At 50.0% G+C, this 21,654-nt stretch overlaps 1 protein-coding gene across 4 annotated transcripts in view; it reads left to right on the top strand.

Annotated features, from left to right (window-relative positions):
- The first annotated feature begins 7,733 nt into the window (after positions 1-7,733).
- TFAP2A (transcription factor AP-2 alpha) overlaps positions 7,734-21,654 on the top strand; it is a 29,661-nt gene continuing 15,740 nt past the window's right edge. The window contains exons 1-3 of one of the 4 annotated variants that reach the window (XM_033154544.1): positions 13,016-13,313; positions 17,613-17,639; positions 18,889-19,323. In XM_033154544.1, coding sequence (XP_033010435.1) covers positions 13,263-13,313; positions 17,613-17,639; positions 18,889-19,323 — 513 coding nt within the window. In that variant the 5' untranslated portion in view covers positions 13,016-13,262. Of the gene's footprint in view, positions 7,865-13,015; positions 13,314-16,042; positions 16,256-17,612; positions 17,640-18,888; positions 19,324-21,654 lie in introns of those variants that run through there. The other 3 variants (XM_033154548.1, XM_033154547.1, XM_033154543.1) reach the window with 3 other exon arrangements.

Here is a 21,654-nt window from a genome sequence, read left to right as displayed (position 1 = left end):
CCTACCTCTCAGGGTTGTCGTGAGGATCACAGCATAATTCACGAGGGTTACTCTAAATGTACATATTGTTTATAACTAATGCTCAGATTATATGTTAAAGATAAGTAAACACAAAACTGGTTAAGAGAGGGTTCATATACAATACATAATACTGTAATGTGAAAACCTGGAGGGGCAGGGGGTGTATACACACATATATAAACACACACACACACACACACACACACACGTATATCTAGGGACAATTAGCCCTGCCTGAAGGCGTATCAGTCTCTTTTATAAGCAAAAAACCGAGGCTTGTTTACTTCCGAGTAAATATGTTTAGGATCGAGCCCTCACCCACTGATCTTCAGCTCCGCATTGCCTCCAGGTAAGTGGGTTTGTCACTATAACGAGGGCAGTAATGTGAGCAACAACCCGTCCTCTCTTATCTTCAGCTCAAATTACACATCAAACCTCATTCAGTTTAGACTTTAACATGTTCCGGAATTCAGATCCGGTTGCTTGTCTGGATTACTCGTGACCCAGAACTTTTTTTAAAAAAAAACAACAACAACCCCTTTCCTCCTCCCCCAAATTCATCTCGTGAAGTTAACGCACGATCTCTAGCCAAAAGGCAACTCCGGAGGTAAACCCTGCCCTGAGAATCTTTGCGCAGAAGCCGCACTGAGTCCAATGGGGTTCACAAGCGCGTGCGCCTAGAACCTCAATCCCCTTCGCTTTCTAAGGGGGCATATTTGAGCCTCCCCCGCTGCAACCCGTAGACGTTTCACGATGGAAAACGGAATCCCCAGCTGAACTCCTAGCTCATTTATAAGGATCCTTGTTGAACAGGGAATTCCTCTATGGAAAGTATTATGGCCTTCCCTCTGATTTTTGCGGGTGATCATTCCGCAACAAAAGGCTAAGGAGTGGACGCTTCTATAAACACTTCCCTATCAGCGCAATCTTATTCAACTCTACCCCGAAGAAACTCAGTGGGAGTTCAAGGGGCTTCCAGATAAATGGATCCTAGGATTGTAGCTAATGTCTTTCCTACTAATGTCAAATTACTCAGCAGACAATGGATTTATTGAGGGAGGGCATCTTGTTCCAGGGGCAGCCTTTGCCAATATTCAAATAAGTTTTAAGTCACAGATGAAGCTGCGTTTTGAAGTGTGTCCTCTGCTTTCCTCGCCTCCGTCCCTCTCCCTGCACAAGTATTTACTGTATACTGTTTTTCCTCCAGGGCGGATTAAACTTTTGACAGGACGGATAAGTGGTGATTTCGCCTCCTTTGATGGCGGGATTGCTGTGTAAACAGAAGGAAAATCTCAGGCTGATAATGGCCATGCCTCCGCAGCAACTTGCGAGAGCTTACAGAACAATTCTCCCGATCCAATTGCGCCGCGGGGGAGGGGGAAGAAACCCCCCCCCCGCGCGCACTTTGAAAGGATCCACAGAAGAAATAATTTCTGGACAGGGGGTGAGGACCCAGTGCTGGGTTAGTTGTATTTGTTGGCGGGTGTAAACCAAAATACTGGGGATTAAACCCATTGGGCTTTAGTTTAACGGAGTTCGACCTTCCAGGCAGCCTGATCTAAATCCACGCCTGTTGGCCCTGTCCTAACCCGGAAGTGGGCTGCAGCTATTCCACTTCCGGACAATTGTTTATCTGTTTAGGATCGGGCGCAAAGTTCTCTTCTGCGGGGGATGGCAGTTCTTAGCCAGTTTCTAGGTAGCAAATGGGAGGGTGTCAGAGAAATAAAATTATACGTTATAATCTCACCCGGGTTTTTGGATTAAACGCACAATTCATGGGTCAAGGATATGGGGCCTGATCATAGGCCGCCGCTTGGACCGCTTTTCCGAAAAGGTTGTGGCCTTTTACGGTCCTATTATGCAGGTTCCCTCTGGAATAAGTCCCAGTAGAGTCAAAGGTACTTACTCCCAAGTAGCAGCCTTAACAACAACAGAACCATAAACCAAAGGAGGAGCTAGTGAGGGTATGGTAGGCGATATAGTAGTTTTTGCCAATATATTGCGGGTGAAGTGGAGGACTCAGACTTCATACAGTGTACAGTATATACAGTGTACACTGTGTACTGGGGCCAGGAAAACCCCTGACACCCTTTTGTACACGTGTAGGTTACATGAGTTGGAACCGGCGGTTTCAGAGTTGAAACCTGGGAAAACATCAATGAAATCCGAGAAGATTTAGGCAGGCACGACGACCCAGCCAGCCAACTATTTTTATGTCTTGATTTCGAAGAGAAGCAGTGAAGGGTATGATTAATCCCCCAGCTGAAGCCAAAGAGATCTAAAACAGTTCAGTGTTGGCTGGATCGTGTCCTTTCTCCTTTCAGTTATATCTGTATAAGTATCAAGGTTAGATTTTGGCAAGTACTGTGGAAGAAACCTACTGAACGCAGCACTTTAATTTTGCTCCATTAATTTTGCTACGAGGCAAGCCCTCCCCTCAAGGCTTACAATCTCCGAGGTGCAAAAGTGTAGGTTCCTTTGAGGTGTCACCTTCAACCTCCTTTCCACTGCCAAAGAGGTGCGTTTATGGTTCTTTCCCAGATCCTTGCTAACTTCCCTCCGCCCTCCTTTTTTTTCTTTTTGGCCCAGGGTAGAATGGAATCCCACCTTTGAGAGAGGGAGAGAAATGAATGCATTGTCTCTACCTTGCCGGCTGTTACAGTCCGACGACCTTAAACTATCTAACCTCGTATAATGCGGATCGCGTGTTTCCCGGTTGACTGTAACTGCAGCCACAAACTGCAGCAGGTCGCCCCGAGGCGCTAGGACTGGGATGAAGTCGAATAGTTTCTGCATGGGCATGGCTAGGCTGAGAAATTCCCGGGACCCTCCATCTACGATGGTCCGCGCGATTCCCCGGGAGATTGGGGATTCAATCCACACAGCCCAAGGGTATTTTCTGCCTCGGAGCCTATAAGGAAAAAAGCAAGGAGGAGAGACTAGCCCTGGATCTACTGCTCCCCCACCCCCATCCTAAGACTAGCTTGGAAATGATGTCCTGTTGAATTGATCTTGGCGCCGATCCAGGTGAAGTTATTGACGGCTCGGTTTCCATGGAGCACACTGCATCCAGGGCTGCTATACGCATTTACCTCCGAGTAAATCCCCTTGGATTCAGTGGGACTCATCTGGCTTTAGCAGGAATGGGGAGCAAGACTAGGACCAGTATGTTGTTCTGACGACGATGACGAAGACCCAAAGTCCAATATTAGCCCAGACTCGTGGTCCCCCACGTAACTGGGGGAAGCCGCAGCGCCTAGCACGAGCATTGTCTCTAAATCTATGTTAAACAGTAGCTGCGCTATTCACACGGACTAGCGCCTCAATCACATTTATTTGCTTGGGGCAGATTTGCACTTAGCTTAGCCCACATACTTCAGGGCTGTGGGTTTTTTTTGGTATTTTTGTAAACGCAACCGTGAGGTCCACCAATGAGAACAGGGTGCAAAATAGTGACTCAGTTAGTAAGTAAGTAAGGATGTGCCTCTAAGAACACGATGAGCTAAAGAATGTGTGATCAGTTCCAGAATCAAGCTCAAAAGTCATCTGACACTAAATAAGTAAGTAAATCCACTCCTGCTCCCACCCATAAACGCCCTTCCCCTAGCAAACTAATTTTGCTGCTCTTGGGATTTGGAAACCCTTGCTGATCTAAATCATCCAGAGATCTACCAGTAGATCCCAAACTACCTTTTGCTCATCCTGACGAGAAGCAAGATAGCGGGTCATAACGTTCTAAGAATGCAGAGAAAACTTTTTTTTCTACTTGTCCCATATACTCAAATGCAACTGATTGGCCGTCAGTTGCAGACTAATGAGATTGCAGCACACCGGACATCGTCCGTGTGTAGGCTGCAATCCTATGCCCACTGATTTGGCAGTAAACTTCGCTGAGCTCAAAGGGTCGCTAGATGTGGCGATAGCCGCTGGTTTAGACGGCTGAAAAAAGAGATGTTTATTGGGGGGGGGGAGTGTCTATCGCGAGGTTTTCCAAACGGAATGATAACTCGGTAGAACCTCCACTAACAGTAGCAGTATATCTTGCTGGGAATCAGCAAGGAAAGGTTGCCAGTTTCATGTTCTAACAGGCAGAAACTGGAAAAGTGGAATATCGGGTGAGTTTCATATATCCTTGAATGAAATTGCCATTGTTTGCAATAGGAATTTATAATCCAAGCAATTGGTTGGTGGTTCACGAGGTACATCCCACTGAGGACCCTACTGCATCCCAGTAAAGGGTTTGAAGTCCCCGCTATTAATATTTTTTAGCAGATACTCAAAGTAGTACACTACAGGGGTCCGAGCCTACTTGCACCCATAATAATAATAATAATAATAATAATAATAATATCATTTATACCCCGCCCATCTAGCTGGGTTTCCCCAGCCACTCTTGTCAGTCTTCCTCCGTTGAAGTTCCTAACGACTCTCACCTGTTGCAGCGCCCTCTGAACAGCCTAACCTTCAGCGGGGTAAAACCTGTTCGCGCTATTGCTGTCAATGCGGAGAAATCGGGCGGACTCGGACGCTTCTTTTCCGATTAAACGGCGTCTTCTCGCCCTCATCCAAGGGTTTAGAGCCACTTAATAGAACTTTTTTTTAATAGGACGAAGCGAACCAGGTGCAGAGGGAAAATGTGATGCCACAGTGATTCGCACATGGGACTGGATCTAATCGGGATCTAATCCGTTTCCTTTCCTGCTCGTTGATTTTAAATGCTTGCCAGTGGGCGTTGGTGGGACTGAGACCCACAAGGCATTTCGGCCGAAGACTTTTGAAACAAGCAATCCTAAACGCGCCTAATGGTCAGGGGGAAAATCGGTGAGCTGGATTCATTCAGAGCATAGCTTGGTTCTGAGCCCTCCTGGCGTTCAAAGCACCGTGATGAAGATGATGCTAGTGTTGGTGGTGATAGTCATAGGTGGCAAATATATAGCTGGGCCCGGATTTCTACTTCCCAGCCCGCCTTGCCCCCCCCCCGCAGGGATATAAATCTCGTAATTGCTAATCCGATGAACTCTTTGCCCTTCGGAAAAATAAAGGACGCTCCCTTAAAATAAAATTTTAAAAATCGCTTAGCTACCAACCTGAACCCCACTTTAGGGCACGTGCAAGACCTCCCTCCTTTCGGGGAAGGGATCGTTTCCCAGGAAGAAATAAGCCCCTTGAGAAAAAACTAGGGTAAAAGCTAGGGCACCGATCCGCAACCCAACGCAGCTGATGTAGGTCTGGTGACTTAAAGGGTCTCTTACCTCCTGCTTAAATTGGGGTTGTTTTGAGTAGCAGTGGAACAGTTAGGGCGCTGTGGACTCTGATTCGTGGTCCTGTGAGGAGGGGAGGGCGCGAGTTCCCTTTTTAGACAGGTGAGGTGTATTGCTTAGAAATCTGAGAAGCGGGACCTGTTGCCTTTGGGGGGGGCCTCTCCTGCTCCTTCTGCTGGATTTGATGGGGCCTGGATTTCCGTCCCAAGGTCCTGCGCCCTGAAGGTGAACAGGATCCAAAGAGGGTCTACGACCCCGATCAAGCTAGAGGGCACTTTAGTCTCCTTGACTCTGAGGAGGCAGATCCATAAATCTGTTAAGGCAGAAGCTGCAGGATTTACCGCCTGCTAGGTTGCGGTTGCTTTTGAGAAGAGTGTTCAGGGATCAAGCGTGCATTCAGTCAAATCCTAAATACATGGCTACTCTCTCTCTAATGGCTGCCTTTCTTTCTTTCTTTCTTCTTTCTTTTTCTGTCTTTCTTATTCTTTCTTTTCTTTCTTTCCTTTCTTTCTTTCTTTCTTTTACTGCTTTCTTTCTTTCTTTCTTTCTCTTTCTCTCTCTCTCTCTCTCTCTCCTCCTCCGCTCTCTCTCTCCTCTCAGTCTCTCTCTCTCTCGCCTCTCTCTCTCTCTCTCTCTCTCTCCTCTCCCTGCCTCCGCCCCTCCCTCCCTGATGTCTTGCTGAAAACTCATAAAACGGGACCATGCAACTGTGCACCATAAGTGCTGAAATTGACGCGAAGTCTCTCTGTCTACCAGAGAGATCACCTCGCGGCTATGCAGGTTCTTTCCCGTCCTTCTTTCCAGGTATTTAGGGGAGGGCAGATTCTACAGACGCCACTGACCCTAAACTTTTTACGGAGCTACTGTAGAGTAAAACTTATTTCCTAGCAAAAGCGGGCGCCCATCTGGTCGGAGATCCGGCTCAGCGCATTGAGACCAGAGCTGAAAAGGAGAAAGGAGCGTGACTCTTTTTATTACCGTATTTCCCTTTCCACCTACAAAGTTTCATCTTGATATACAAGCACAGTTCCGCGCAGATCTCTCGCCCGATACTTACACATAATGGCGTCACAGGAAATGTGGCTTAAAAAAAAACCCTCTCGGAAAAAGAAGGCTTTGAAAACTCCTAGACATTGTCTTAAGATTTGTTATTTATTTATTTTGTTGGAGGAAGTTTAACATTATGTGGAATGGAAAGTCGCTGAAAGTTGGTAAAACGAAAACTACAGTTTGCGGTGATCTGCTCTGACTCTGCTGCTCGCTCACCGTAATTAGGTGAAAATATCCTTTCATACATTTAAGCAGACCCAGCTTCTTCTGGAACAATAGTGGAAGCCCCTCGTTCACTATGGAAAGGTGAATTCAGACGCGGTTTGAAAATCTTAAACCCTTAAACACTTAAAATCTTAAACCCTTAAAAGATGCTGCTTTTAGTTGTCTTATACCCCATTCCCCCATTGCATTATCACTCCAACAGCTGCATTGTTTCGGTAAACAGAGTCCGTGCAGAATTTAACAACCCGATCCACAATTTGAATTAAACCCATCAACGGCGACGATTTAACAGAATTGTGCCTCTTGCTGTAGCAACTGGAGCCCGCAATTCTGCCGCGTACGCAGCACTCCTTTTACTGCCTCCCGCGCCCCAGGCTTAGTTTTCCAAAAAGTCTTAACTGTCTTGCTAACGGATACTGAACACATTTTAAAACAATCCCCGCTTTATTTGAACGTGAGAGATGCCTGTGTATATCAACAGCCCCGGCTATTTTGAGCCGAAGCCGATCGAGTTCCAGACTCGTTGGGTGCTGCTTCTGCGCAAGTGGGTCGTCTTGTCAGAGAGCCGTTGAAAGGATGCAGCGCAGACAGGAGACCTAAAGCACCCAAATCTGCAACTGAACCCTGTGGCAGCTGCCTTTTTGACACAAACTCCTCGTCTCTCCTTATTTTGGTCGTCCCGTCCCCCGTCCCTCGTCCCCGTCCCCCCCCCCCCAGCTCAAAATCAGGTTGCCCAGCGGCGCCGGCTCCACGCTTCAGATCTCTGGGGCACGCGGGAGTTAGTTGCCGGTCTCCATCTCTCTTTTCTTTTCCTTCGCCCACCCACCAATATACACCCAATTTCACTCCCTTGACTTTTCTCCACACTGCAGTAAAGCCAAACAATAGGAGAGTGGGGGTGAGGGGAGAAAGGCGACGAGAGGGGAAAGAGGAATCTCAGCAGCTCATCTGACTCCCTCCTGGAGGAGATCAGGACGGCTCCCCGGAGGTGGGAAGTCAAGAAACTCCGCTCCAGAGAGCTGCTGTTTGCTGTAAATCCATCATCCGCGGAGACAGGTTGCGAGCTCTGGAAGGGAGCTGGTCGAAATGCATTCCTGCGCCAGTGCGCAGGCGCGGGCAGGCAGCACCCTGCTTTTTTTTTTTTTTAATGACCAGGTGAGCTCCTCAGGCAGGTAAAAGAAAGCTTTGCCTAAAGAGATCGCAGGAGAGGCAGGCGGGCAGATCACTCCTTCCATGACCGGCAGGGACCTTGTGATAGGCAGCCCGGAGCCAGAATGTCACTCCTTGCGAAAATGGGAGACTGGCAGGTAACGCGATTTCTCTTCTCTTCTCTCCACCCCCGCCCGCCTTTGCTTTTCTTCCTCGTTTTGTTTGGGGATTAAAGACAGGGGAAACTAGGAGGCTCGGATCCAGACCCAACAGACGAAGAGCGACTTGGGGTTCCTCTCGAGGCATTTTGGGGATGGCAAGCCACCTAATAAGGACAATTCACAGCGCGTAAAATTGTTTGCGTAAAGGAGACCTTTGATGGCTGCTCAACAGGTGGGGGAAGAGAGCCCACTGAGCAACAAACGGTGCCACGGGCTTCCTCGTCCACGACAATCGCCCCCACCGACATTTCGAAAGATACTTGCCGCGTGATCGCTGTTGATGTTAAACCACCACTGATCTGGCAAACCGGTGGTGGGGTTCTCCTGTAAACTGGTTCTCTTTATGTTGGTCGCCGAAAACTGGCTTGTGTGAAATGCTTTTTCTAAAGGTTTTAATAGACCCAGCCTAAGTTTTGCAGGAGTTCTAACTCTTTAAAGTGCTCCAATTCTGAGCACTTTCAAAGGCGAACGCTGCTCCGCGCTAGACTAGGCCTCGCAGGCTTTTACTGGGTGAAAGGTAGGGGCCTTCTTTTGTAATGGGGATCAGAGTTGGGAAACTCTCCCGCTCCGCGACGAACTTCCATGCTCAACCTGTGGCCGAACTTGCGCCGCTTCCTTGTGGCTCGCGCCTTTTTTTTCGGATTTCAGCCCCGCAAACAGGAAAAAGTGAATTCGGTGGGCCATTGAAACCGGTGGCTTTTCCTATTCGGGTAAACTATCCCGAGGAAGTTAAAATTCAGCTTTTGCCTTCCGTTCCTTTTATTCCGAAGCTAAACTCTCTCCAACTGAAAATCTTCAGGGACTTAAGAGTGCTTAACTTTGGCTGAGTCATGGAGAGCAATCCCAAATCTCTAAGGCATTTACTGGGGTGGGGTGGGGGCACACACCTGACATTTGTTTGAATGGAGCATAACTTACCTATAAGAAACCTGATCCTAAGCACACTTCCGTGGAAAATGTGTCCAAATGAGGCTGGATAAAAGTTTAGGTCTTTTGTTTTGTTTTCCTATTTTGTCCCTATTTAACAGAATGGCATTGGCTTAAGTACAGCTATGCAGATATTGATCGGGTCGCAAATACTGTATGTATAGTACTCTGAGCCTAACCCCCTCGGACTGATTTTCCCCCCCCGCCCGCCCGCCCGCGAGGTGGGTAGCCATCCAGGTAGATCCTATTCCGGACTAGTCCCAGTTTCATCTTAATCATGCCTCCCCCGTAGCTCTGTACAAACAGTACAAACAATATGGGGATTGTCACAAAAGGTGTGGGCTTTGCAGCACCTCCTCCCCCACTAATTCGAAGGAAGGAAGCGCCACTGATTTCAGCTCAAGCGGACAGAAGACCCCAAGCGATTGATTAGGACCCCGCGTTTTCCTTACATTCCCAGGGCCGGCCATTCTTTCCACTTACTCCCAAGTAGTCGCCTCGCTTTCGACCTGTGGCTCTGAAGTCAACTGGGACTCATCCAGCCGCTATCAGGCAGGCAACAGAAGGAAGGCGCAGCGAGGGAGAGGGAGGGGAAGGCGACGCGGCGCCTTGAGGCCCTTCGCGCGCTGGTCTTTATAGATACGCGCGTGTGAGTGCGTTTAGGTCGGTTTTCCGCAGCCACCTGGGGAACTACTACCACTAGCTTCGGTTCCTGCGAGGGCTTGAAGCCCTGTCCGGGAATGCAATTTCCCGAGTCTTGCAAAAGCTGCCTGCACGCCTCTAGCTCTCTGTTGGGTTTCGCAACAGCCGAAGTCTACGGCGGGAGGGAGCACCCAAAGCTTTACGAAGTTCCCACACGGCTGTGCCGCCAGGGCGGCCGGTTGGACGGATCTCTCTCTCTCCGCCAGCGGAGGAGAGAAGTGGAGAAAGAGAGAGAGGGATCCACCCCCTCCCCGCATCCATGCAAACCCGCAGTAGTATTGAGTTTGTTCTCTCTCTCTCTCTCTCTCTCTCCCTCTCTCTCTCTCTCTCTGTGTGTGTGTGTGGTGGTGTGTGTGTGTTGGGGGGGGGGAATCTTCCACTCCCGTTAGAGCCTTGGAGCCCAGTGGCGCAATCGCCGCTGGAAGGCGCAGGGCCGCGCGCGCACACACATTGATCTGCCACCGAGCACCCTGGCTTCAAGGCAATGGGCGTTTTAGACGGACCCTGGACTCCTGTGTATCGGAGGGGTGAGAGGAAGGGAGACCGCGCCTTACTCGGAGTGGCCTCTCTCTCGCCACCTCCTCACAGCTCCCTTGGAAGTGGACCACCAACGGACAGTGCACCGACTCTTTTATTCTTAGGAAGAGCCCAGAGGTGGCGAGGAAGCCAGCCAGGCGCGGTGGCCCTGAAGAATCCGAAAAAAGGGGGCTCACCGTTTTCTGGCCGTCCAGAATCTCTGGGGAAACTCGCCGTTTCTTGGATCGTCCAGAATCTCTGGCGCCGTGGCGTTGACTTGTATATATTTCTCTCTCTCTCTCAAAAAAGAAAGAAAATAAAATCCCTTACCATCCTGATCTAACAAGCTGCTTAAGCCGGAACAAACCTGAGTCGATGTCAAATGCTGAATTCTCCAGTGGACCTTAATCCAAGTTCATCCGGTTTAACTGGCTTGAGTTCTCCTTTTGGGGGAACTTCAGAGTCTCCCAGACAGGCGAATCGCAGTGCGTTTCCCGTGCAAAGGATGCCTCTGCCTCCTTGGACCTGTAGATCTCGCTGTGGTTCAACAATAGGAGCGCATCGCGGAAGGTTGGTTCTATTCAGGAGGCTGGTCTCGAATTGCAGCTCTAGGTGGCCGCTTCATCCAGACACGTACAGACCCCAATGAGAATGTACGCGTGCCGGTATCTGATTCCGCCAAATGCGACGATTCGCTCATAAAAGGGCCGGCGGCACACCTGCCTTGACACCTGGTGTCTTTTGATTCTGACCTGCAAAGCTGGGAGAGTAGGAAAGATGTTGCTTCTTTGTCTCAGGAAGCACAGTTTCTAGTAAAAGACAGAGGAGGACCCCAACCTGAGCGATCCGAGATGAATTTGGATTAAAAATCAAAAACAGTGCCAGCCACGGCAAAAAAAAAAAAAACCAGTCCGAAGGGATCTATTATGAAAAAGGGTGTTTGAGCTATACAAAGCAAATATAAGAAAGGAATCGGGTGTGCACTCGGGGAGCTGGAGAGGAAGGGGGCGCAGCCATTCCCATTAGAGCTCAAGGTTGCAGTCCTCACTATATTTAGGGGCAAGTTCACATATGCACCTTCCTGTCTGTCCCTGGTGTCAGTGCTGATCAAAACAGCAATTCCGGGACCCTGGTCGAACCAGTCAGAATGCTGTGCTCTGCAACCTGCTGTTTAAACCTGAATGCTGCGGGGACAGAGTGCTGTTGAGAGAAAAAACGCTCTGCACATGCTTATGAGGCACTTTCCTTTCTAGTATGACTTCACATGTTCCGGCATTCGCCCTCAGGTTCCGAAAAGAGAGAGCAGGCAGAAGCCTTGGCATAAAAAAGGGTGAGAGTAAAGGGAACTGAAGCTGGATCTCGCAGCCCCCAGTTTAAGCTCAGATGGCATTGATTCCGGTGGCACCACTCATTCTCCCTCACATCCTCCATCCGACCCTAAACACTGCAGTCTTCCGGAAGTAAATCCTATTGCCTGTCTGTACTCTTCTGAATGCGGTCTGCTTAGGATCACAGCGCAAAATAGCCTGCAGGCTAAGCGTTTATGCCTTTCTTCATGTGGCTGAGAGAAGGGTTTGCATGGGGTTCAAACAGGTAGAGTGGGAGACCACTCCCCACCCCCCAACTTCCTACACTGTCTCTGCCCTCTGACCTAATACTGTACTTCAGTGGTGCCCTCACAGGGCAGGATGGGGGGGGGGGCAGAAGAATTCAGGACTCCACTCAGCAGAACGAGTTGAAGGGCCCCCAAATGCGTCAGGGCACATCTTGAAGCAACGATACCCCCCCCCCCCCATCCACCAAGTCCATTAACTCCGGAGTCTACATTCCCCAAACTGCACCGCCGCCTTTCTTGGCCACAGCTGTCATTGATTTCTGCCGAACTTATTCCGAAATAATTGCGCTCAGGATCCCACGCTTGGACAATACTGGCGCAGTCTTATTTTTCTAGGATTATTTACACGAATCTATCTTTCAGCCCAAGTGTCGCTTGTCCTTAGACGCAAAGAAAACCACACAAATACATAATAGACTCTCGGTTGTCCCCGCGGCGGGGCGGGGCGGGGGAGAGATGTTAAAACCCCCAGGAAGTGGGCGTTGTTGTTTTCGTCCCCTAAATGGAGCTGCTGGTTCAAATCTGGTCCTTACGATGTAGGGGGGAACAATAGGCCTCAGTTTGGTGAAACAAAGCCCAAATCGGAAAAGGAAGGGTGGACTGCTTTGCTGGGAACTCCTAAACGCGGTAGCGTCCTTAAGTCAAAGAACTGCAACCCTATGAAAAGGAATCCTATCGAACTCCGTGGGATAGGACTCACTTCTTCTGGGTGAACACGAACAGGACAGGGCTGCGCGGGTAAAACCTTATCACAATCGGCAGTAAACTAGCGCCACTCCCCGCACACTTGTAAACGTGCATAGGATCGGGCTGAACGTTGTGATCCGTTCGCGCCCATGGGAATGTTCCTTTATGACAGCTTTGCAAGTAAAACTGCATCCAGTTTAAAGTTTAAAAGTTATTCAAAGGGGGGGGGGGGAGAGAAAGGCAAAGGCAGCAGAGAGCAATTATATAGCAAAAGTAAGAACAGAAGGATGTGAGAACGAAAAAGTAAATGGACTCAACGTAGAAGATCGCAAGAATAGTGACTTTAAAAAAACACATACGCCCCTCCATCACAACAAACCCCTCCCCTCCTCTGTCTCACCTCCCTCCTTCTCGCCTGCCAAGAGTCCTGCTGTTTAAAAGTAGCTTAGCCCAACCCAGCCCAAACGCGACGGTGGCGGGCGTTTTCTTGGCTACCTGAGTCCATTCGCGCGCAGGTTGTTGCGCAGCGGAGCAATTGGCCTATTGTTGCTATGCTAATGAGGCGATTAGGCTGTTGGTGAAAAGACTCGCTTGGAAAGAAAAAAGGAAAAAGTTTCGACCATTAGAGGGAGATCTCCGAGCGGGCACGGGAGATCTCCTCCTCCTGCTGCTCTTCCTCCTCCTCCTCCTCCTCCTCCTGCTCAAGCACTCCAGCGGGCGCGCTCTGCATGCCAGAGGAGAGCGCAAGGCAGGCAGGCAGGGCAAAAGAGCCTCTTCTCTCTCTTTCTCATTCTCTCTCTCTTTCTCTCTCTCTCCCTCCCTCCCTCTTTCTCTTTCTGACTCTGTCTGTATCTGTCTGTCTCTCTCGTTCTCTCGCCACGCCAATCCATGAAAATGCTTTGGAAACTGACGGATAATATCAAATATGAGGAATGTGAGGTAAGCGCTTTCCCGCGGCTGGGGCACACATCAGAGAGGATCTCCCCTCCCAATCGGTCCAGCCTTCCCCGCTCCCGCTCCACCTAACAAACAAACAAACAAACAGAAAACCCAGCTGTTTTGGGGAAGCACCTTGCAGCAGCTAGCGATGCCGTTGGAAGACCAACTTCTGCGCTAGGCGACTGAGCAGACTTCGCAGCTGGAGAGAGGGCGTCTGTGGTGGGTTTATACCTGGGTGCCAGGTGGAGGAGGCTACGCGTTGAGCAAGGAAGGGGGTGCTTAGGCAGGGTGGGGGAGTCGACCTCCTCGGCCCAAGGAGACTAGAAGAGATAGAAAGCGGGTGGGGTGGGGGGAGGAAGCCCAGGAAGATCTTTCTGCACCAGTGCTGAAACAGTTATTGAGGAGAGGAGGGGGGAAAGATGGAATGGATGAGTAAAACGAATGAATGAGGACGAGCGAGACGACCCTTCTGAATTAGCAGAAGGAGCCCCAAGATGTCCTAAAGAGGACTGCCCCCGACAGAGGTCTTTTTGAGCCACAAGTTATGCTGAGGCGCACTGAGCGACGTTTTTCTCTGGTTTGGACCGTTGTCACTTCCGCCTCAGATCTCGCTGGCTTCTCTTCTCCTCGCTCTCCTCAGCCAGTTGGTGAGGGTTTTAACGACTTGCTGGGCTTTTAAGAGCACGCCTTTCAAACTGCAAAGCCTCCTTGAAGGCTATTGGGAGATGCTCCTCGCACAGATAGTGTGGTGGAGAGGCAGAAGCAGATCAGGGATGCCTTCTGCGCGCGGTGGCAGAGAAGATGCTTACTCGTTCCTTCGCTTTACAAGACTCTTGATATTTATTAAAGGTATATAAAACGTAATTAGTGATGATGTTGGAGATTGATGAAAGAGACGGAGAGATGCATATATGTGATGTCTGATGTTGATTATTATTTTTAGAAAGCCAGAGAGATAGGTGCATAGACAGGCATAGATGGATAGATTGAACCGCTAGGGTGACCTCAAGGATGCTTTTCAAGTAAACGCATCTCAGAGTGGTTGTTGTGTACTGTTGTTGAATACTTTAAAATTTGTGTTTCCCTGGTGGGATTTGGTGCTTCAAAACTCTGTTTTGCAAGTCTTTCTTTTCTATCTCAATCCAACGGTTTGGTGAACAACACAGTATTTCTCTCTGCGCGCGCACACAAACACACGCAAATACACATACACTTCCTTAATTCTGTGCACAGAATAGAATCTGACAAGCGCCAGCCTGGAAGATTAATTAAGAAAACAAATGTGGGTTGGTGCTGAGATTTATGGCTCCTTTGGAGAGGCGAGCCTGTCTACAAATGTCAGAAACTGAGCGTAGGCGGCATGCAGATCTCATTCTCACTTTCTCTAAAGAACGGAGAAGGATGTGTGGTTGTCTCCCTCTTTTTCACCCACCCCTCCGAAAAAAGCCGCTTTAGGGCGAAAGCCGTTCGCTTCTCAGTGTCGAAGCGAAGTGCACGTGTGGTTGTGGATCTGCTTGGAAATGGCTTGTGCTGCTTCCTGGCTCTTGCGGCTTCACATGGACCTGATAAACAAACCAATCCAGCGGCGAGGCTTCCAGAGCAGGCGAGGGTGGTGTGTTTGGAGAGCTGTGAGTGCTTAGGCGCGATTTTCTTATGTTAAGAGAAGGTATCGCTACGGTTAGGGCGGTGGCAAAACGCTTGAAGCTGACTAGCAGCTCTTGAAATGGACTAGCAACGCAATCCTAGACGTGCGCGCGCAATCCTAGACATGCATGGGAGTTAAATGGGGTTTGCTCCCAGGTCAGTCGGTGCAGAATTGCAGCTTATGGCTGCAGTGACACCCGCCCACTTACGCAGAAGTAAGTTCCCTTGATCCTAGTGGGATTCACTTCAGGTAAACATATATAAGGTATTGAGTGCTCCAGAGTTCGGAGGAGATGGGCTTGATTTCAATTTTATTTCTAAAGTCTGTCTGTGTGCGGCAGCTTCTGGAACGCGGTAGTGCTCTTGAGCTGGACTGGACTTGCTTCGGCGTTTGCTTAATGCGCTTGGCTTCGGATGGCGCCCCAAATCGCCCATGCGGTAATTTGGAGACATAAGCAATCATAAGAGAGGGTGTTTCGGCGGTGAAGCTACAGTTCTCCTGCTTTTCTCTATATGGAAATAGAAAGTCGGGAGGTAACAGGCTTACTAGCTGAAGGTGCATGCTTCTCTCCCCGCTTTCCCCCCCCCCTTATCCTTCTCCACTCAGCGAGGTGCGCTCTCTGGGAGTTTTGCAGGGACATGCTCGGTCGGCGGCAGAGCGCCTGTTGTTATGATAAGTCGGCAGCAGGAAAAGTGAAGCATGCCTGTCACCTCCCAGGATTCACTGGCTGCGAGTTGCCCAGCCAGTTGAACGGGTTGGGCCGAGCCTGGGAGCCCCAGCTTGTCCGGGCCAGCCAAGCGCCAGTCGCCTCCCTTTTTCTTTCCCTCCCCTCCCCCCCCGACAGTCTTCACCACCCCTTTTCCACGATCCTCAGCCCCAAAGGGGAAAAAAAGGCTCCGCGGGGTTCTCGAGAGTAGCTCCGCCGCCCCGATTCCCGTCCCCTGCGCCGCCACAACCTCTGGGAGAACGGAGCTCCGAAAGGGCGGCGGAGATTCCACGCGCGGAGCAGGGAGGGCCCTTCCCCTCCAGCCCGGGGCTCCGGCGAGGCCCTGTTGCTGCTGCCGCAGTCGCCGCCGCGGCCGCCTCGGGCCCTCGAGCCATGGACGTGACGCAGCAGGACGCCGCCGTAGCCGAGCCGCCAGGCCCAGGAGAGCCGGGGCAGCTGAAAGGAGGCGGCGGCGCCGAGGCGGGCTCCTCCGAGAGCGGCTCCTCGAGGAGCAAGAGGGCAGCCGGAGACGCGCAGCTCTTGGCGCTGCCTTTCGACGGCGCGGCCTTCGCCCAGCCTCCGCCGCCCGAGGTGCGCCCTTCTTCCTCATGACCTTGCCACGGCCTTAGCCGGCCTCCCTCGCTCCTTCCACGATTGCCCCACCGGGCCCAGGTCTCCTCTTTCCCTGCCTCCTGGCTGCGTTCCTCGTCGGGCCGTCTCTTCCCTCTCGCTTCTTCCGCGTTCACTGCCTTCCTGCCTTCCCCTCTCAGTCTCTTTCTCTCCCCTCCACCCGAGATACCCCTGCTGCCCCCTCCCCAAGTTCACCCCAAGCCCCGGAACCCACCTGGGACCTTTCCCCCGGCCTGCCGCTTCTTTCTTTCCCTTTCCCACGCGCGCTGCTCGCTCCCCTCCCTCTCTACTTACCCCTCTCCCCATCTTTCTCCTCTTCACTCGTCTTTCTTCTCTCCCCCCCCCCCCCCTCGCCTGCCTGCCTGCTTGCTTGCTCCCACTCTCTTGCTTCTGCCTGGCTCTCTCTCTCTTTCACTTCTGCATGCCCTACAACCTTTTAAAATGTTGCCCCTTTCCTGTGATTCGTCAGACGCAGCGGCTGCGGCGGCATGGCTCTCTCTCTCTCTTTTTTTCTCTCTCTCTCCCTCCCCTCGCTCTCTTTTTGTCTCTCCCTCTCCCTCTCTCTCTCCGTCCTCCCCCCCTTTCTCTCGCTCCCCTCCCCCCTCTGATTAGATACAGTGATTCTTCATTCAATGGACGTCATTTAGAACAGCCTCTGCCTTGAGTTGCTTCCTCGCTTCACGCTCGATTTCCAGCCATTCTTCCCTTATTAAGTATTCGTGTAATATTAACAGTCATGAATATCTGCTATTAGGACTCTCGAGGAAAGCGAGCCGCAGATCTCTCCCTCCCTCCTTCTCTTTCTCTCTCTCTCTCTTATTAGGAGCTCACGTGAAGCAGTCGGAGAGGGAGGGGGGAGAGAGAGAGGTGTGTGGGGGCAACACACCACACACGGATTAAGGAACACACACACACACACACACACACACACACACACACAACTTTGCACCGCAGTAGCACCGCCGGATCCGGCTCTCCCTCGCCTTTTTTCGCCGCTGCACATCGCCGGGCGTTTTGGTCAAGTTCTGATGGATTTGAGTCGCGCCGCGTCCCCAGTGCTGCTCGCGGACCAGCCTGGGCGTTGGGCACTTGGTGTAGTCACAGTCTAGACCTGGGCTTCTCCTCCTTTTGTGCGTGTGTGTGAGTGTCTGAGAGGAGAGGGATAGGGAGAGCGCGCTGCTCGCGTGCGGGAGAGGCAGAGAGGAAGAGACGCAGGCAGCGCGAGAGAGCCAGAGAGCCAGAGCTAAAAAGAGCCGACTTTTCTCTGCCTTTTTGTTTTTCTCCTGTGCCCTGACTTGGTACCCCCGAATCCGCGCAGATGTTAGTTCACAGTTTCTCAGCGATGGTGAGTGGCTTTCTTAGATTCTCTATCGGGGGCTGGTGGGCTGTTGGGCTGGGTTGGTCTTGCTTGTGCCTTTTCTCAGTCTTGCTTATATGTGTGCGTGTTTCACATCCTCTGTCTGTCCTCTGTGTCTTTCCTCCTTTTTTATTTTTTATTTCGAGAATACAACCCCCACCCCCAACTTCTTTATTATTGCGTTGGCTGCTTCAAGTTAACTACAGAAATCCTCGTTTCCGCTTCCATGCCCGTCTATTGTGTTGGTGTTTTTGTCCTGTTCTGTCCCTTCCCGCTTTCCCTGCTGGATTTCACATCTTTTCCGCTCCTCTCTTTTTCCCGGGGATCATCACGCTCCTTGAGAGATTGAAGTCGAAGGCATTTAACGACATCTTTCTTATAATTCCCAACTGCAGCCCTCGCCCGTCCCCCCCCCTTTCCATTTGTGTGGCTGTTAATTTCCTTTAGTCGTACCTGTGGGCTATAATTTCATAACCTTCCAAGTCCCAATTGCACGCCGGCAAAACCATTTACATTTTTGTTCCTCTTTCCCCACGCGCTTTATTTTTATTTTTGTTTTCTAGTTATTCGGCTTAATTTTTGGACATTTCATTATTTTATGAAGAATATGTGTGTATATGCAATATATATAATATGTGTGTGTGTGTGTGTGATATTTTATATTATATCACAGTTCCAACTAACAAAGCAGCACATTTTTGATGAGTCGTCAATCTTTTTTCTTTATGCAAATGACTTATTCAAACCAACATTTTGATCATATTTATGGGCGCGCTTTGAAGGAATAGCAGCTCTTTTGGGTGACGTTGCCCTGGGAATGCGACGACGATACAGGTCCGCTTCTGCACCATTTACAGTCGTTCCCATTTAAAAGTTCCAGGCAGATGAGAGTCTTTTTCGTAAATGGTGTGGGAACGCTTTGGGTGGGTGGGGGTGGGGAGAAAGATAGGCTGAATTTTCGAACGACAAAAAAACCAAATCCCCTCTAAGATTTCCCCCGCCCTCGGATCTGCTGTCAGCATACGGATTTGGTTGGTTTTTATATTTATGATTTTCCTTTTGTTGTAAGGAATTTCAACGCCTTTCCTTTTGGAAGGTGCTTGGAACCAAATGTTTGCACATCGCATCCTTTGTGTGTGTGTGTGTTGGGTGTATAATGGGTGTGTGCGAGGCCTTCAAACCGTCTTGATTTTGATCTCCTCTCTCTTTCTCTCCCCCTCTTTTCCTCGTTCCCCAGGACCGTCACGATGGCACCAGCAACGGGACAGCCCGCCTACCCCAGTTGGGGAGCGTGGGCCAGTCGCCCTACACCAGCGCCCCACCGCTCTCCCATACCCCCAACGCTGACTTCCAGCCCCCCTACTTCCCGCCGCCGTACCAGCCCATCTACCCTCAGTCCCAAGACCCCTATTCCCACGTTAACGACCCCTATAGCTTGAACCCTCTTCACGCCCAGCCCCAACCCCAACACCCAGGCTGGCCGGGACAGAGACAGAACCAGGAAACGGGGCTTTTGCACACGCACCGAGGACTTCCGCACCAGCTCTCCGGCTTGGATCCGCGAAGGGATTACCGGCGGCATGAAGATCTATTGCACGGACCTCACGGCTTGAGCTCAGGACTAGGAGACATCCCCATTCATTCGATACCTCACTCTTTAGAAGACGTACCGGTAAGGAGAACTCCACGCCTGTATCCTCGCGGCGGCTGACACCAGCAATGCTTCCTTCTCCGGCCTGCGATGCGCACATCCTGCGCGCCCTCGGGCTGGTGGATGGGACTTGCGCTGGGCGCACCCAGCCAAATGACCGCAGAGAAAAGCAGCAAGGCGATGGTGTCTCTCCATCCATTTGCAACCGGGCTGCCTTAATCGCGCCAGCGTCTCCCCTGCAAAAAAAAAATATAATATTAGTAGTAATACCCAGCACACAGTAATAGTTGTTTGCATCTGTCCCCACCATTGCATTAATGGGGAGTTGAGAGGGAGACACACCAGCAGAGAAATAATCTAACCCAAGTCATCCTTGAGGGTTTTCCCCCCATGCCTAATGACAACGAGTGGGAACTATAGGGAAGGCAGTGTAATAATAATAATAATAATAATAATAATAATAATAATAATAATAAATAGTATTAGAATTAATAATGTGATCCTCGGGCCTTGCCTTCGGTAGCATCCTAGATGTCTTGGAAAAACAATCAGTCGACCTAAACATGCCTAAGGGTTCATGCTTTTCTCGGTCGGGAGAAGAAAGGGAGCCTGCAAAATGAATTGCAAATCAACACCAAACCATTTAAAAACAACAACAACAACACGTTATTCCGGACTGAATAATTGACACAGTCTGAAGTGGTTAGCCAGGCGGATGGAAGAAAGAGAATGCATTATTTTTGGGTGTTTTTCTTTTTTAAAAATAAATAAATAAATGTCGTTTATTCGTTGGGGGGTGAGGAGGAACTAGTAGCTAACAACAGATAAGTAGTCATATTGTGCCCAATATCTTTTAGTACCCTGAATATTTGCTGACCACTTTATGGAGTTGGGCTCTCTTACTCGTTGGGGAAGTTTTCTCATGAAGCCCGGTGTTCGGGTCTCGGCCCCCTTGCAAGCGAAGAGGGCCATTGTCCGCGGGGAAGCACCTTACGTGCTTGGCTCCAAAGGGCAACTCACAGTGAGAGGTCCCCTTGCCTTCTGGCTCCCCGGCTGAAAATAGTTATTTGAGTAGGCCAGTAATATTATGCAAGGCTCATTATACCAGGCAAAAAGCACTTGCGGGGGGGGGGGGGCGGGCGGCGGCTGGTAGAAGTAGCTCCTGGTATCTGGATGTGATTTTTGCTGTTGTTGCTAAAACGCCACCCCAAATTACAGGATCAAATATTATAACAATATATCCATTGACAGTTTAATGATTTACAGTTTCATGTTGCAAGGATAATGTTCCGATGGGTTCACCTATTTGGGGGTCATTTTGGAAGCCTTTTATTCCTTCCCGGTTTAGTAAAACATACTTGGAGCTGGTGTTGAATAGGAGATTTCGTGACATCCCGCCCTCCCTACGAAACCGCTTCTTACCTTCAGTTGTTTTGCAACGAACGCATGCATTCCCGTGTGTGGGAATTTAGGGAACTGTTGGGGATGAAAAGAACAGAACAATACGCAAAGCACGTTTGGGACAGGCTGCGGTTCTTAAACACACTTGTCTGTATGGAAACGCCTTTTAAATGGCCGGGATCTACTTTCAAGTGAAAGGAGTACAGTTGAAACCAATAGGACTTCCCAACACATGTCAAGATATAAATGATTTTGAAGCTAGTAGTTGGGGTTTCGGTTCCTGCAAGGAACATGAGCTAAAATATATTCCTCTTTCGGAATTTCGTTTTGTTCAAAGTGTATTGCAAAGCTCAAATTGCATTTGAATGATAAATACATCCCATTTTATTCCCTGCTCTGGCAAGAGATGACTTATCACTGGCACGTTTTCAGAAAAATCAGTTGCCAGTTAGTTTAAATCCCCACTCCTCACGCCCGCCCTTAAACTGAGCCGGATCCACAACCCAGTTAAGCTGGAGCACGTTGCTTTGACTTGTGGTTCCATTAAGCAGACAAAAGTGGCGTGAAACTGCTTTGGCAATTGAACACACACACACACACAGAGAGAGAGAGAGAGAGAGAGAGAGAGAGAGAGAGAGAGAGTGAGAGAGAGAGAGAGAGAGATCTCTCTTGTGGGGTTGGTTGTGAATTCCTTTATCAAGAAATGTGGGTCATAGAAAAAGGGTCATTTTCAGTGTCCCCGTTGCTGCCGCTGTTAACCTTTCCTAGGAGCGACTCCTCGGTTCTGAAGACATGCTAAGTCGAGGGCTAGAATTATTTAAGCATAAATATCTCGGCGGGATTTTAAAACCTAACAGTCGGTGGCTTGCGTGGACTCCATATAGGTAGAGGAATCAGACAAATAAAAACGTTACGCCCCACTACATTTACTTTATGGGTTTGGGGCCTCCT

This window comes from Lacerta agilis, chromosome 7 (assembly GCF_009819535.1).
Source record: "Lacerta agilis isolate rLacAgi1 chromosome 7, rLacAgi1.pri, whole genome shotgun sequence".
NCBI classification, from domain to species: Eukaryota; Metazoa; Chordata; class Lepidosauria; order Squamata; family Lacertidae; genus Lacerta; species Lacerta agilis.
The sequence above is the reverse complement of the archived record's forward strand: the minus strand, read 5'-3'. Positions and strand labels throughout refer to the sequence as shown.